At 37.8% G+C, this 17,403-nt stretch overlaps 1 protein-coding gene and 1 long non-coding RNA gene across 9 annotated transcripts in view; one reads left to right on the forward strand and one right to left on the reverse strand.

Moving 5' to 3' along the window:
* Positions 1-5,833, forward strand: part of ARID4A (AT-rich interaction domain 4A) — a 65,224-nt gene extending 59,391 nt beyond the window's left edge. For all 8 annotated transcript variants that reach the window (XM_032344332.1, XM_032344338.1, XM_032344335.1 and 5 more), the window contains exon 24: positions 3,126-5,833. In XM_032344332.1, coding sequence (XP_032200223.1) covers positions 3,126-3,229 — 104 coding nt within the window. In that variant the 3' untranslated portion in view covers positions 3,230-5,833. The remainder of the gene's footprint in view (positions 1-3,125) is intronic.
* LOC116591449 overlaps positions 1-17,403 on the reverse strand; it is a 28,397-nt gene that overhangs the window by 10,790 nt on the left and 204 nt on the right. Inside the window, exon 2 of the long non-coding RNA XR_004286010.1 lies at positions 1,617-1,670. This is a non-coding gene — a long non-coding RNA (uncharacterized LOC116591449). The remainder of the gene's footprint in view (positions 1-1,616; positions 1,671-17,403) is intronic.

Consider the following 17,403-nt stretch of genomic DNA (forward strand, 5'->3'; position numbering starts at 1 on the left):
TACACATAGATAGATTTACACACATATACCCCATCTGCAAGCCCCACTAAAAGAGCAGTAAAAAAAAATGAAAAGCCCTGTACCCACAAAAACAAGATAATGGGAATAGCGGACCACAGCAGACCTAGAAATGTCAACAGTTTCTCTCTTGGAAGATAAAAAGCAGATGGACTACTAAAACCTAAGCTTGTTTATCCTTGCAGTGGGGCAAAACAAAGAGCAATCCAGTCCATACCACATCACTCCAGCTCTGCAAGCAGGGATATAGGTGAGGCTAAAAATGGAGGTTGGTTGAAAATGGAAGGAGAAATTGCATCCTTTTGTCCCATCCTGTTATCCAAACTACCTTCTGCAGCTCTAGCAGAAAACAGAAAAATTAACTGATTGTGTAGACAGTCAGTAACTGTAACTGTAGACTCAGGGACACCAGCCATAGCTGAAGGTGAGAGTGCAAAAGCAGAAATAATAAGCCTGAGCAAAAGTCTGCAGTAGTGAATGATGAAACCCCTGTCCCTTTTCCAACGGAAACTCTTACCTCTTGGCTTCCTGAAATCTGGCAACTAAGTTTATGTTCATTCTTCGGAGGAGACTGAAGGATTCTTCTGGAGAAGCTGGTCAACCCAAGAGGAACTAACAAAGAGACCAAATTTAGAGGTTCCTAAACCAAAAAGCAAGATCCTTGCCAATCACTACATATGCACTGCCCATCACTGAAAAGCTCCGCATACTCACACACAGCTTCCAGTTAGCTTTTAATGCCCCTCTCTTAAATATGGGAGCCCCAAGACCAGATGAGAAAGCTTCTACATAAAGGTAGGACCTGAGCCGAAGGCACACGACTGACTGAGCCTCCCAGGCGCCCCCCAAATATTATACTATTAATACAATTCAGAGACCAAGAAGGATCTCTAAAAATAAGACAGCAGGCATCTAAAAAAATGTAATAGGAGAGATAGATAACAAAGCTAAAAAAATCACAGTACATGGTCAAAAAGACAATAGGAGAAAAGAACTAAGAGAAGTATAGGATCTGGTCAAGAGATCCAACTTCTGAATCACAGGCTTTCTAGAAAAAGAGTACTGAACAAACACAGGAGGAAGCTGTCATCAGAGAAGTATTATAAGAAGAACTTCCAGAAACAAAGGATATGAATTAAAAGATGAAAGGACTCAACTGTAACATCTATAAAGAATGGGGGGAGAAAAATCACACCCAAAGCACTGTGAAATTTCAGAACCCCTTGGTTTACCATATAAAGGTATACCTAAAAAATGGGTCTTAACACAGCATCAGGTTTCTCAGTGCACTAGAATTTAGAAGCCAAACTAGAAATTAGAAAGCTAAGAAGACAACATAGAATCCAGGAAACAAGGAATCCCACTTAGGAAAACAGTAAAGAAAAGGGATGAAAAGATAGGTGATGAAAGCGATAGGGTGACCACTGCCTAGAGAGCCAACTATTCCAAGAAGAGGATGGATAGGAGGTGAGGGATCCAGGTTCTGTCTCTTAAAAAAAAAAAAAAAAAAAAAATGTAAATTATGTGATAGGGTTGCTTAAATTAAGAGTTGTCTGCCTGTGGCAGAGAGTTTGGGAGCTAATTTCTGATAAAATTACCTGTATCATATGTGATCTTGAATCACTCTAGTCCAAGTCCAGGAGTGTTAATTCCTAGAAATAAGAGCAAATGGAAGATTAGGCTTTCCATGTTTGTCCTTTTCTTTAACAACTGTAAATAGCAAGAAGCAGTCTTTTTTTTTTTGGACAGAGAGAGATCACAAGTAGGCAGAGAGGTAGGCAGAGAGGGAGAGGAGGAAACAGGCTCCCTGCTGAGCAGAGAGCCTGGTGCGGGACTCGATCCAAGGACCCTGAGATCATGACCTGAGCCGAAGGTAGCAGCTTAATCCACTGAGCCACCCAAGCGCCCAGCAAGAAGATGTCTTTACAGAACTTTTAAAACTTTTAAGAAGAAGAGCAAATGAGCAAGTTGAAATTTCTTCAGAGCACCCTGAAATGCTTTAAGTTTCCTAAAGTTGATAAGAGTTTCAGACAACTAGAAAGACTCTTTTATTACAATCTTCCCGTTTTGTTTTGTTTTGTTTTTCTTAATTTTTTGTAGTGCAAAGTGAGTTATTAAAGTGAGATCCTGAGTGATTTCTGGAATATTAGAATTCGTGGTAATGAGTTACATGTCACATTGATAGTACATGTACACACTGAGAGAGACATACTTAAAAATTAAAAATTTAAATAGGAACAAGTATGCAAAGTTTGGCAGGAGATGGGAGCTTTGCAAAGAAAAAAAAAAAAAAACACCCCAAAAAAGGCTAATTACCAGATGCATAGAGTAGTGATCCTTAATCTGTGTTATGTCCTCCTGGAGAGGACATATGAGGATATGTTAAAGTCATATGAGGATTTTTTTCCTGTTGTTAGTTTTTGTTTTTTTTAAGATTTTATTTTTTTTTTACATAATCTCTACACTTATTATGGAGCTTGAACTCACAACCCTGATATCAAGAGTCACACACCCTCCTCCTGACTGAGCCAGGCAAGTGCCCTGTGAGGACATTTTTCCAATCACACACTCACACTTCCATCCTGATCCTGACACCATCAGGATTCTGAAACCTGACCTGGATAAGTGCTGTTGCTTATGGGATGCTGTGTGCATTAGGTCTGCTGGGGTAGGGTGAGGGTAGGAAGCCAGTGGTTATCTGCTTAGAGGAGATTCTCTGGGATGAGTGAATTCTCTTATGGTCCGAGAGCCCAGAGACAAAGGACGAACTTGCTACAGTGAGAATTTAACCCTGGTTGACCTTGTTTCGGTTTTGAGGCAAGGTGAGTTCCTTCCAGCTGTCTTTCAAGTTAGGGTTTAAGAGTTTATTATCTCTTCTATCTTTACATTTTAAGATGCCTTTTTTGGACTGAGTTATTTGACCAGAGAGTGATTCCACTCACTTGTCCCAAACAGTTTTTGCTGACAGTTTGTTATTCCAAATGTTGGCACCATTTAAGAGGACTGTAATTGAAATGAATGCTAAGAAATTTACTTCTGACTTGCAGTGGCTGGGTATCTTTATGTGATAGTCTAAGAGGTCTGATGTAGTTATTTTGATTCCACAGTGTCTCATGCAGGAGCCTCCATGTCATCGGCTTCGTCAGACACTGGAATGAGCCCCTCATCCTCATCTCCCCCACAAAATGTACTGGCTGTAGAATGCAGGTGATGAACGTTTTCTCTGCCTTCCCAGCAGTTTGCTGCCATGGACATAAATCCCAAAATCCTGAAATACAACCACAGAAAGCACTCAACTGGTTTGACATTGCTAAGTATATCCTGTATACCTTTCCAGGCTGGATTGTATCTATTCCCTCTTTTTTCTTTTTTTCTGTTGCAAAAAATAAGCTGATTAATAATTGAAGGTTAGGCAGCCTGCCATATTTGTCATAATTTTTCCTCTTTAACTTTTTTTCATTTTTCGTGAAGATAGAAAAAGGGCACTTAGCAAATTCAATTTGTATAATAAAGCTTTCAAATGTTATAGAAATCATAGACAAGCAAGTGCACATGATAAACATCAAAATATTATCCAGCTGAGTAGTGACTGCTGCACTTTCACTGAGATGTATTTGAACACTTGGTGAGTAGGGGGTTTATGTTGTTTTTTTTTTTTTACTTGTTTTTTTATTTTTGTGGAAGCACTTGCTATTTAGAACTGCCAAAGTATATGTTCAGCAGTGTGCCCAGGTTTAAAGGTGTAAATGGGACAAAATAAATTGTGAAAGGAAGTGTAGTTGACTGAAAACTACAGTTGTAATAAGTCTTCCACTTTTTATAGGATTTTTGAGCACACAATTATGCAAATATTTTAATGTTTATTAATGTTTACAGTGGAATTGTGAATAAGTTTTCAGTGGACTATCTTATCCCTTGACAAAAATATTTTGTCTTTTTTCTATGTAATTTCAGAGTTTTTATTTTGTTACAAAAAGACAAAAATGAAATATATAACAACAATGAAGTTATTTAACAAGATTTCTAAAGCTGAAAATTTTGTGTAAAATAAGGTATTATCTTGCAACTTGTTAAATATATTTATTCAGACATTGGATGTTGTATTTTTATGTATTTTTTAAAATATTAATAAAATTGAAAAAAAGAAAATTCTAGGTTAATTCACTCTTTGGATGACAATAGCTCTCAGCTGTCCCTTTTACAGGAGGTTGCATCCAGTAGCTTTGCCTGTATTGAAGGGAGTCTGTCTCATTCCTTCAAACAGTATAGAACTATAAATGGGCATCTGGATCATTAAAGTATGTCCTCGTTTAGAAACTTTGGCAGTCCTAGTGTTTAAACTGTTTTGAGGATCAAATTTTTGGTTGCCCTTAAGATACTTTGTCATAGTTTTTATGTTTGCTATACTGCCGAATAAATTTCTATCTCCCAAAGTTGAGATGCAACAACTAAGTAAAGCAACTATGTATGCTTTGTCTGTGAATTGTTCCACAGACTGATACATTTTGTAAATAATTCCAAAATCATGTATTTAAAGCATTTTTGCCATATACATTATGTAAAAAGGTGATTTTTTAAAATCAGTTTTTAAATTCATGTTTGTACATTGAAAGGGGTTTTTTTTAAACCTCCTTTTCTGTGTTTAATATGCTGTAGAGTAATAACCTAGATGCTCTAGACTGTATATCAGGATCTGATTTACAAGAACAAAGTCAGAGCCAAACACTAGTGATGGCATAGCATTACCGAAATCATTGTTTCTTAATTTCATTTTACCACATTGTGAACTTGTGATTCAGATTCCTTCCATTTTCGCAGAGAATTAAAAAGAAAAAAGTACTCTTGTAAAATGCACTTTTTTGTCTTTTCTTTGCAAAGCAGAAGTATTTCAATGTAAAATAAAAATGGAGCTCAGTGGGCAGTATTAATAAAGGCCATGTTTTAAACATAGGCTTTATATTTTTAGTTTTCATTTAAGTGATTGTTTTTTTTCCCAAGTGCCAGTAATTGAACAGTTGGAAAATCAGACTTTGCAAAACAGAGCATATTTGATATATTCATCAGTCTTTATAATAAAATATTTCTAGCACTTAATTATAAAAGTGAAAAATGTCATGTCATTCAAATCCAGTTGGAACTAGGAGGCAACCTCAGATTCATACGTTAGAGATTTTAATGATTTCCTTCAGAAGCAATTCAGTAAATGAGAGAACTAGTTATCAACTTGAATACTATCCCTTTTAATCAGTATAAATCTGGTAATGAAGTATTGGGGCCTTGCTCCAGAGAACAAAATTATATATTCATTCAATGGGTATGTGGACACTGTTAGAATCCTTTTATTTTGGAGCTGGAGAGGATTATGAAATAAGTGCATACTAAGTATTAAATTCAGATATTAGGCATATTTTGAGTTTAGCTAAATTTTGGATAGTGCTTGCATGTGATTAAAAAAGTAAAAGTGTAAAGACATTCTTTAACATCTGAAGTAGAAGGTGCTATCTATAAGGTTAAATGCTTAAAGATTATGGAGACTGTTTCACTATTCCATTGTGTGCTTTTATTGTTTGTTGTGTTTCTAGTTTTCCCGTCCTTCACTAAGAAACATGTTTGTACTTAGCATATACATACAATGTCTTCCATGAAATTGCTTGAAATTATGGAAATCCATACGGGTTAAACTATTAATTTATGTATCTTATTAAGTCCTAAAATCTACCTTTCTTCTAAACCCTATAATTTGACATAACTGTTAACACTGTGAAAGCACTGAAAGCTATATATTCAACCACACATTAAAAAACTATTACCAGAAGTCATTCATCAACAATTTATCGGTTATCTGCTAAGTGCCAGGCCCTATGCTAAGGCCCAGAAGTTACAACAGTGAACAAGACAGGAAAGGGTCCCTGTCTTTAAGCAATGTATAATCTAATGAGGTAGGTTATACACAGGTGCCATGAAATACATATAGGAGCCCAGCTTGGAAGACAAGGGTGGTCAAGGAAGGCTTTGCAGAGAAAGCAACAGTAAAACTGAGCCCCATGAGGATAATGAGTTGGCGACGCAAATGGAAGGAGAGATGGGAGAGGAAAGCACTCCAGGCGCATGGGGCTGGAAGGGAATGAGTCAAGGCAGGAACTGACTTGAGGTAGGAGACACAGGAGCCAGGTCATGCAGAGCCATTCATTTTGGAAATAATTCTTTCCAAATCATGCATTCAAAGCAGTTTTGCTTCTTTAAACCCAAACACTGCACCTGCCCACCTCTGCCTCTTGTTCCTCTTGTTTACCCCATCACTCTATCCCTTCTTGTCCAGAGCCATTTCTGGAGTGACTTTCTATGAAGCTTTTGCTGACTTACCACCACCACCTCCTTCCGTTATGCTCTCATAGCATTTTCAGTCTATCATCTTACATGACAACTTACCTTGTATTATGTTTACTTAGGCATGTGTCTTTCCACCCTACTAGATGTTAGTTCCTTATGTACTTAGTCATACTTGTATCCCACAAAGTGCCTGATCCAGCACCTAATAATACACAGTAAGATGGTCAAAAACTATGTTTAAGTTGAGAAAATTTACTTTTGAATTGCTATTGTTTCTGGCTTTTACCAGTGATTCTTATGTACAAGTCAGACATTTATAAATTGTCTTTGTGGTTCTTTTCACAAGGTGATAATGGTAAAATACCATTTGAGAAGTGCAAAGTAGACCTGTTAAACTGTCTAATCCCCAACCCAGAGTATTTGTAAACTGAGTTTTTTCCCTCCTCATTTCTTCCTCCCTCTTCCATTACTCTATGTGGTTATACACAGATTTTTTTATCCTGTTGCAGGAAAACTACTGTATGTGATGACATTCATCATTAGTGAAGATTGAGGGGCTCTTAAGAAGGAGTCTGAGCTAATGGAGAATTTCTAATATATGCTCAGTAGAAATTTTTTTTTAGTTATTTATGTTTTATTACAAAACCATATGTTTTTCTTCTTAAGCACAAAAAACCTTTTCATATATTCATATTAGACTCATATCTTTTTAAAAACTAGTATTTATAATTTTAGAGTTTACAGTTAACTTAATTATGAAGCTATCTTCCATTTTGTAATCTGTATCCCTAAAATTCATTTTGAAAAGTTGTGTTGTGAAAAACTTAAAACTTCCATGTAAATATAATAAATGATTATTCTGCACAAGTAACTGGATTTCTTCTCAAAGCTAAGTTATATTAAACAAGACAGTCTGATTCAAGACTTGCCACTTTAAGTTGCCAGATTTAGCAAATAAAAATGCAGGACATGCAGCTAAATTTGAATTTCACAGATAACTTTCTATTATAAGTATGTCCTGCATAAAAATTATGCTTTATGAATTATTAATCATCAATTTTGAAGTTGAAATTTAACTAGGCATCCTGTACTTTACCTGCAAATCCTACAACTTGTTTCTTTCCCACTATATTCCAAGACATATTTATTATCCTCCAGACAAGCTTTTCCCGGTCCCCAAACCTTTTATGGAGGATAAGAAACTGCTGAAGTTTCTCCTGGTTTCTAAGGATGAATGTGCCTGGGCAGTCCATAGTGATTTTCAGAATTAACCATTTCCTTGATGCAGTCCAGGACTGGCCCTATAATAACTCAGCTTTGACAAAACAGTTGTGAATGCACTCAGACTTCACTGTGGTTTTCCTTTGATGGGGCACTTTCCCCACCAAGTGGTAACTGCTCTCTTAAATTCTCTTGGATCCCTATCCAAACCTGCTCTCAAAAACCTAAACTAAATCTAACTCCCTTGAAATTAAAAACGTTCTAAGGCATTTAATAATTATGGGTAAAGCCACTGTAACCATACACATAAAGGCTTTTGTGTATACCTATGATTTCATTTCCCTTGGGTTAACACCTAGGAGGAAGGTTGCTGGATTGTATACCATACGATTTTGCATTCCTAGCAGTGATACACAAGAAAGAAGCTGCACTACGTCCTTGTCAGCACTAGGTATGTTAAGTTGGGCTTTTTTTTGAACCATTCTAATAGGTGTATGGTGGTATTTCATTGTGCTTTTAATTTGCATTTCCTTAATGCATTAGAAAGTATGCAAAGAAATGGGAACGCCCATGTACTGCATGCACATAAATTAATAAGTCTATTTGGATTTGACATCACCTAGTAAAGATGAAGGGGAATACCCCCTTTGACCCAATAGTTCCATAAATCCTAGAGAAAATCTACTGTATATGCTCAGGGAGATCTGCCCTAGACTGTTCTTTACAGCATGGTTTGCATTGGCCAGAAATCTTAGATGCCCATGAACAATGGATGAATAAATTAAGGCTAACTAATTAACTGCAGTACTAGAGAGAGGTTAAAATAGATAGACTAGAGCTAAATCAACATGAATAAATCTCAAAAACGAATGAGAAAAGCAAGTTGCTAAACAATATATACATCTCCCCAAAATTGAAGGATGCAAAACAATACATTGGTTTTGTTTATGTAGGCATAAATAAAAAACCTGAGTGTGAATGATGAATACCCAGATTCAGGAATGGCTTTCTCTGGAGAACAGGGAAAGGAATAGGGGAGGGTATACAGGGGCATTTATTCCCTCCTGCAAAAGTGAAGTAAATACGACAAAATACTAAGATTTGATAACCCGAGTATTTATCATATTAGTCTTTTACTGTATTTGACATATTTTACAATTAAGGAAAAATGGCTAATGAACTCTTGCACAGTAAGGTGAAGATAACTGATAGAACGGAGTACTGTTATCAGTGAGTCACGGTCCATGCATATTATCTCACTCTATGAGAAAAGCATTGCTATTTTTGTTTTGTTTGTTTGTTTAAGATTCTATTTATTTATTTGACAGAGAGGGCGCGTGCACACAAGCAAGGGAACAGCAGGCAGAGGGAGGAGGAGAAGCAGGCTTCTTGGTGAGCAAGGAACCTGATGCAGGGCTTGATCCTAGGAACCTGGGATCATGACCTAAGCTGAAGGTAGTCGCTTACCTGACTGAGCCACCGAGGCACCCCAGCTCTTTTGACACATGAGGAAACCAGTTCCAAATGGTCAAGGGAATAATAAGTAGCAGAATTAGAATTAGGATGCCAGCCCATTTCTTCTGCCTTTTAAGTCCAGTATTTGTTTCATTACATTAGTGCTGTCTTAAGAAGCTTCTGCTCCCTGAGAATAACGGTTGCTTTTTTAACAAAGACATCATTTTAAATGACTACAAGGAGAACTTACGGGTCTGGGATTCTCCTTAATAAGACTTACAAGCACTAATTTTATAAGAGCTAACTATTTAAACATGGCAAAGCACCTGTCCTTTCTAAGTTTTCTTACCTGTAAGTTGAAAGGTTTAAATTCTAAAATTCTGCTTTTAATGACTGTTTTAATTTCAGAGACATTTAAAAAGTTTCAACTCTGTTTTTTGAGTGGCTAATACATCCATATGGTTCAAAAGAGAAAGGACACAAGAGTACATGACAATCTCCCACGTCTGTGCCTTACTTTCCCCTTCCCAGAAAAAACCAAAGTTAAGGTTAGAGTTATCCTTCCAAAAACATCTATGCTTCCTGATTATTTCTGCAGCTACATAGTATTCTATTACATGAATGTACTACAGTTTATCTAGCCCCATAATGATGGGCATTTTGATTAATTCTAATTTTTATCGCAAATAATGCTGCAAGTAATAGCCTTACGCATATGTCCTTTCACACGTGTGTGAGAATACCTGTAGGATTAAGTTCCTAGAAGTGGAATTACTGGATCAAAGTATATGTGTATTTTTAATCTCAATAGATATTGTCAAATTGTCCTCCAGGAAATTGTTGGAGAGAATGTGGAGGAACTAAAACTCTCACACTGTACTGGTGAGAATACAAAATGGTATAACTACTTTGGGAAAAATTTGGCAATTTCTTAAAAGTTAAACTTACTTGACCCACTCATTCCACCCACTGATTCTTAGGCAAGAGAAATGAAAGCATGTTCCACACACAGCAGCAGCAAGAACTTCAAACAACCGAATGTCCATCAACTAGTGAATGGATAAGCTGTTTCATATCCATTGAATGGAATACAGCCCAGCAATAAGAAGAACAAACTGATCATACAGGCAACAAAACAGATGAATTTCAAAATAATTAGGCTGAGAGAAAGAAGCAAGAAAAAGTACACACACTTTATGATTCCATTTATATAAAGTTCTAGGAAATATGTCACAATGTATAGTGACAGAAAGCAAATGAGTAGTTTCCTGGAAATTTGGTGAGGACTATGAGGGGATGGGGTAGGAGTGAGAGATTTCAAAGGAACCCAACTAAACTTCTGGCAGTTTGGGATGTGTTAAATTTTTTTTTTTTTTTGAGATTTTATTTATTTGAGAGAGAATGAGAAAGAGCACGAGAGGAGAGAGGTCAGCTGGAGAAGCAGACTTCCAGCCAAGCAGGGAGCCTGATGCAGGACTCAATCCCAGGACTCCAGGATCATAACCTGAGCCGAAGGCAGTCGCTCAACCGAGCCACCCAAGCACCCCTGGTTGTGTTAATTTGGCTGTGGTGATGGTTTTGTATGTCTGTGTCTACATGTTTGTATTAAATATAAATTAATAAAAGTGTACATTTTAAATGTGTGTAGTTTGAACATTAAAAAAAAACAAGATATCTAAAACAAAAAAAGCATAGGGAATGTGCAAACCTGAGGTCACTATGGTCAGCTAGTACAGAGACTAGAACTCAAGTTTAGTGTGGTCAGTGTTTTTTTTTAGCCTGGTGAAAGCAGTGAGAGATTTCTGCTTTTTCCCACTGAGGTATGTCATGACCTTTTTGTGGTTCTTTTGACCAGAAATCTTAAGATCTCCCTGCTAATGTAGATATAATAAGCCCAATGTATTATTTTTTAAGTGGGGAATATAAACAGAAACACTTTTTCATAATTTACCTAAGTCGATCTATGTACCCTTTTTCCTCTAACATCTGAGTATTTTTCAAATACCCTTTGAAACACTGATGCTATTAAGTTGAATTTTTACTGTAATGACGTTAGGTAATCACTCTTGGATTACATTTTATCTGACCTTCATTTCTTATTGTCAGAATTTATACTTTTTCTCCCAAGTTGCTGGTTTAGTATCCCAAGATTGCTGACTTATGGTTTTATTACACTTCCTTTGACGGACTCTGTCTTCAGCCTCTATTTATTTTCCTTATTGTCTCAAGATTCCCTTCCCTCCTCAATGCCTGCACCTCACCTCCCTTTATTAGCCTTCACTTGGGTCATATCCTCAAGCATTTAATCTAGCCACTGTTATCTTATCAGTACTAAAGTACTGACATAAATAAGAGATAAGGAAATGGCTGGTGTCTAAAAGAGTGGTAATATTAAAATGACTTTATATGCAGAATTCAATGGTTCTTTTTTTCTCATTAATTGGTTCATTCAACAAATACCAATAGAGTGTTTTCAGTATATGTACTGCCCTAGTGGAGCAGGATTTCAGCACAATGGATTCAATCTGACAGTAAGGGTCTTCAAAAATAACCATCTAGTTCTTTCAGAAGATCCAATAAAATTGACAAGCCTCTAGCAAGACTGATTAACAGAAAAGACACAAATTACCAGTATCAGGAATGAGAGAACTAATATTACTACAGATTATATGCTATTAAAGGAATAAAAAGGGAATATCACCAACATCTTTGTTCCATTGAATTCAACAACTTAGATGAAATGGGAAAATGCACTAAAAGACACAGAAACAAAGCTCACTAAAGAAAAATATAACTCAAATACCCCTGTATCTATTAAAGAAATGGAATTGGAAGTTATAAACCTTCCCCCAAAGAAAACTCCAGGTCCAGCTACCTTCACTTCTAAGGAAAGACATACTACTACTAAATGTTTAAGGAAGAAGTAATACTAATTCTACTTAAACTCCTCCTAAAATTGAGATGGTAATCTTTCTACCCACGCAATGAAGCCAGTAGGGCTCTGACACCAAACCAGTATCATTCATGAACATCTATGCAAAAAGTCTCAAAATTTTAGCAACTGAAATCCAACAACATATTAAAGGAAAACACACATGGGTCAAGTGGGGTTTATCCCAGGAAAGCAGGGTTGGTTGAATACAAAAAAATTAATGTAATTCACCATATTAACACACTGAAAAAGAAAAGGCATCGGACAAAATTCAACATGCATTCTTGAAAAAAACTCAGCAACAGAAGGAAATTTCCTCCACTGATGCAGGAAGAACCTCCAGTTAGCACCATACTTAATGAGGAAAGACTGAATTCCCTAAGAGTAAAAATAAGACAGGGATATCCACTCTTACTGCTTCTATTCAACATTGTATTGAAGGTTCTAGCCGGACATTCAGGCAAAAGAAAATAAAAAGCAAAAGATCATGGATATCTCAACTGGAGAGTTTACCAAGAACGCAGGATTCAAGGACACCTCACCTAGCAGGCTCAGTCTGTTGAGAGGCAACTCTAGATCTCAGGGTTGTAAGTTCAAGTTCCATATCGGGTATAGAGATTACTTAAAAATAAAATCTTAAAAAAAGAATGCAGGATTCAAGATCATACAAAAATCAGCTCTATTTCTATGTACTAACAATACATAATGAGATATTTTTAAAGTGCCATTTACAATTGCATCAAAAATATGAAATATGTTGGGATAAATATGGCAAAGGATGGGAAAGACCTCCAACACTGAAAACTTACAAAATATTGCCAAGACCAAATACAGTCAGTCTAAGCAAATAAAGAGATACATCTTGTTCATGCATCATAAAAATATTGTTAAGATTTTCTTTGCTCCTCAAATTTCATGCAATCATAAAATCCCAACAGGATTTTTTTGGTGGAAATTGAGAAATTAATATAAAATTCATAGGAAAGACAAAGGACCCAGAATAGTCCAAACAAACAAATTTGTTCTGAATAAGAAAAAAATTGGAGTTTCAAGAATTATTAGTTTCAAGAATTATTATGAAGTTAACAGCAATAAAAACAGCATTTTGTACAAATAGATCAATAAAACAGAACAGAGTCCAGAAATAAGCCCACACATATGTGGATAGTTGGTTTTTGATAAAGGCACAAAGACAATTACAATGGAAAAAAGGATAGACATAAAGAAATGATGCAGGAACAACTGGACAACCATTAGCAAAACAACCAAAAAGAACTTGGAACCATACCTTACACCATATACAAAAATTAAAAATGATCACAAAACCTAAAACCATAAACTTTTAAAAGAAGATAGGAGGGGGTGCCTGGGTGGCTCAGTCGTTGAGCATCTATCTGCCTTCGGCTTGGGTCATGATCCCAGGGTCCTGAGATGGAGCCCTGATTCAGGTTCCCTGCTCACTAGGGAGCCTGCTTCTCCCTCTACCACTCCCCCTGCTTGTGTTCTCTCTCTGGCTGTCTCTCTCACTGTCAAATAAATAAAATCTTAATTTAAAAAAATAGGAGATGTTTGTCACATTATGCCTAATTGGGTTAGGCAAAGTTTTTTTTTTTTTTTTTTTTTTTTTTAAGATTTTACTTATTTGAGAGACAGAGAGCAAGCACAAGCAAGGGGAGGGGCAAAGGGTGAGGGCAAAGCAGACTCCTTGCAAAGGCAGGGGCCCCAACGTGGGGCTCAGTCCCAGGACCCTGGAATCATGACCTGTCGGAGGCAGGCCCCTGGCCAGGGCGGCCTCCTCCATTAAAAGATGGCGCCTGGCTAGTTGCCAGGTTAGGGTTGCCTCATGAGACTAAGCGGAACGCCCAAAGAGGAAGTAAACAGCATTGGTTGCTTAGCGAAGTTGTTCCTTTAGGTGCACAGCCTGATTCGCTCCCTCCTGTACCCTGCTCACTGACTGGTCATGTAGGCGTATATAAGTGTGTAGACTTGCGGAAATAAAGAGAGAGAACAATGCATCCGAACTGGGGCTTCTTGTCGCCCTTGTGTGTCGAGGGCGGTTATGACCTGAACTGAAAGCAGACACTTAACTGACTGAGCCACGCAGGTGACCCTGCAAAGATTTCTTAGATACAGTATCAAAAGCACAACCCATAAAGGAATAAGTTGATAAATTATATCTCACCAAAATGAAAAACTTTGGCTCTTTAGAAGATATTATTAAAAGAATAAAGATAAGAAACAGCCTGGGGAGAAAATATTTGCAAAATATTTATCAGAGAAAGTACTTGTATCCAGAGCATATAAAGAACTCTCAAACTCAACAATTTAAAAATTGCAATGAAAAGAAATAGACTACAGATTCGAACATAGACTTCATCAAAGAAGATAGATGAATGGCCAATAAACAGATGTAAACAGTGTACATCAAGAGACTGAGGAGACAAGCCACATACTAGGAAATATTTATAGAAGACATATCTGATAAAGAACTGTTTGAGACATTCAGGCTGCTCTTACAAAAACACCAAAGATTCGGTGGCTTATAAACAAACATTTATTTCTCACATTTCTGGAAGCTGGGAAGTCCAAGAAACGTGCCGGCATCACTAGGAAGCTCTGTGGGGCCACTTTTGGAAATCAGCTATGAAGCCACGAAAAGACACGAAGGAATTTAAAATGCATATTACTAAGTGACAGAAATCAATCTGTCAAAGGCTGTATATTGTATGACTCCAAATATATGACATTCTGGAATTGGTAAACTACAGAGACAGTAAAAAGATCATTGGTTGCCACTGGTTGGGGAGGGAAGGGGTAGAGAATGGATAGGTAGAACACAGGATTTTTAAGGCAGTGTAACTATTCTGCATGTTACTATAATGATGGATATTATACATTTGTCAAAACATTATGCATTTGGACATTAAGCCATGCCTTCCTGTAAACTATAAACTTTGCATGACAATGATGTGTGAATGTAGATTCATCAATTACAACAAACGTGGCACTTTGGTGTGGGATGTTGATGCTAGAGTAGGGTGTGCTGGTGTTGGATCAGGGAATACATGGGAACCCTTTGTACTTTCCACTCCATTTTGCTGCGAATCTAAAACCTCTCTAAAAAAAAAAATATATATATATATATATATATATTTTTTTTTTTTTAAGAATTTATTTATTTGCGTATTTGTCAGAGAGAGAGAGAGCACAGCAGGCAGAGTGGCAGGCAGAGGCAGAGAGAGAAGCAGGCTCCCTGCCAAGCAAGGAATCCAATGCGGGACTCGATCCCAGGACCCTGGGATCATGACCTTCAGTTAAGCCAAAAGCAGTGGCTTAACTGACTGAGCCACCCAGGCGTCCCTCTAAAAAAGTATTTTTAAAAAAGGTGTTGGATGTCATTAGACATTAGGGAAATGCAAAGTAAAACTACAATGAAAATCTATTACAGGCCTACTAGAATGCTAAAATTAAGGCCACCAACCAAACGTGCGTGGGTGACTATATGACATAACTAGAAGTCTCATATACTGTTGGTGGGAATACAAAATGTATAATCATTTTGGAAAAATTAAACATACTCATACCATATGACCCAAAGAAACTTTGGGGATGGTGAATATTGTTACTATCTTGATTTTGGCGATGGTTTTATAGAGGTATACATGTCAAAATGTATCAACAGGTGCATTTTAAATATATGCAACTTATTGTATATCAATTATACCTCAATAAAGCTCTCTGAAAGAGAGAGCTAACATCCAGCATAGGACCATGATTCTGGAAAAATCATTAATGCAATCTCAGTGTGGAAAATGACCAAAGCATTATAGGAATTCTGATCCCCCAATTAGCAAGAATGGTGCCTATATTTAAAAAAAAATCTATCTTAACCATAGGAATTTGCTTGAAATTTTTTCAATTATTTCCCCACATGGTCTCTGTGACAATTTCAACTGTAGTAATCTGTTTATTTCTAACTGCTGTAATAATTCTCCTACCTTTATAGGTTGCTATTTACTCTGTACTTGAACACCCAGCTAGTTCCCACAGTTTCCCTGGCCCCAACCCTTTCCATGTACCTCAGCGATTAACTATGAGTTTAGAGAAGTTGAGGATGGGAAGGGGGCCTGGTAGAGTGGTTTTATCAGAAGATGAGAGCAACCAGCCTAGAAAAAGATCATTTGGAGCTGGGCTAAGCCCATTACCAAGATTCTGAACCAAAAACCACTCCCAGATCACAGTGACACTGGATGTGCTGAAGCTGTCCTCTCTTCTGCTCATGATTACAACTGGGTTTTGACACTAGACCAAGTTCCCAAATAGAAGACTGAGGAAGGAACATAACAGTACTCAAGAAAACAATGATATGTAACTTATACTTGTTAACTCCTAAATTGTGAGGGCCTGGGGCTGCTCTGGGCCCCAACGGAAATCAAGCACTGAGCACCGTGTTAGCACACACGAATGATATCAGTAAATTGTAAAGACCAGTTGAGTAGCCTAATAAAAAAAAGAAATTATTTAGTTCTTTAGGTCCTTAACTAGCTTCTCTATGGCTCAGCAGAAAAATCAAAACTCAGGGCGCCTCCGTGGCTCAGTCATTAAGCATCTGCCTTCCACTGGGGTCATGATGCTGGGGTCCTGGGATCCAGCCCCGCATGGAATTCCCTGCTGGGCGGGAAGCCTGCTGCTTCCTCTCCCACTCCCCTGCTTGTGTTTCCTCTCTCGCCCTGCCAATTAAATAAATAAAATCTATTTATTAGACAGAGATCAGGAGTAGGCAGAGAGAGAGGAGGGAAGCAGGCTCCCTGCTGAGCAGAGAGCCTGATGCGGGGCTCGATTCCAGGACCCTGGGATCATGACCTGTAACGAGGTCATGATGGGTTAAGCAGAGGCTTTAACCCACTGAGCCACGCAGGCGCCCCAATTAAATAAATAAAATCTTAAAAAAAAATCAAAACTCTGTATTTGAGGTCAGTCATACCTCCATTCTTCCTGCTATGTCTGAATAAAGCAAATATTAGAAAGAAACGCAGCCAGCCTAGTAAGTAAGCATCATGGGTCTCTCAGAATTGATTGTACTCTGGGACCTTTGGCTGTCAGCCCCAAGCCAACAAATACTCATTCCCCCCGCCCCGGGGCTAATATTTATCGCTTCCAAATTCTTTCCTCCCGCTCTTGAGCTACGGTGGTTGGGGACTTCGGGTGAGTGGGTTCTACTCAGGCGACACAGCAGACCAGGTCGGGGGCACGGGCTAGCAGTGTTCAGGTGCTCTGTGGGCAGAGCTGCGAGCTAGGAGAAGACCCAAGTGAAGTGATGAGTCAACTTCGGTTGGCAGGAGAGGGAACGGGCTCACAAAGGACCCAGTGCCGCTAACCAGGTTCCTGACCCTGGGATTTGTCCGGATGGGCGTCGTGGGCACAGGGAGAGGAGCGCGTTTGGGTAA

The sequence above is a fragment of the Mustela erminea genome, chromosome 5 (assembly GCF_009829155.1).
Source record: "Mustela erminea isolate mMusErm1 chromosome 5, mMusErm1.Pri, whole genome shotgun sequence".
NCBI lineage: Eukaryota > Metazoa > Chordata > Mammalia > Carnivora > Mustelidae > Mustela > Mustela erminea.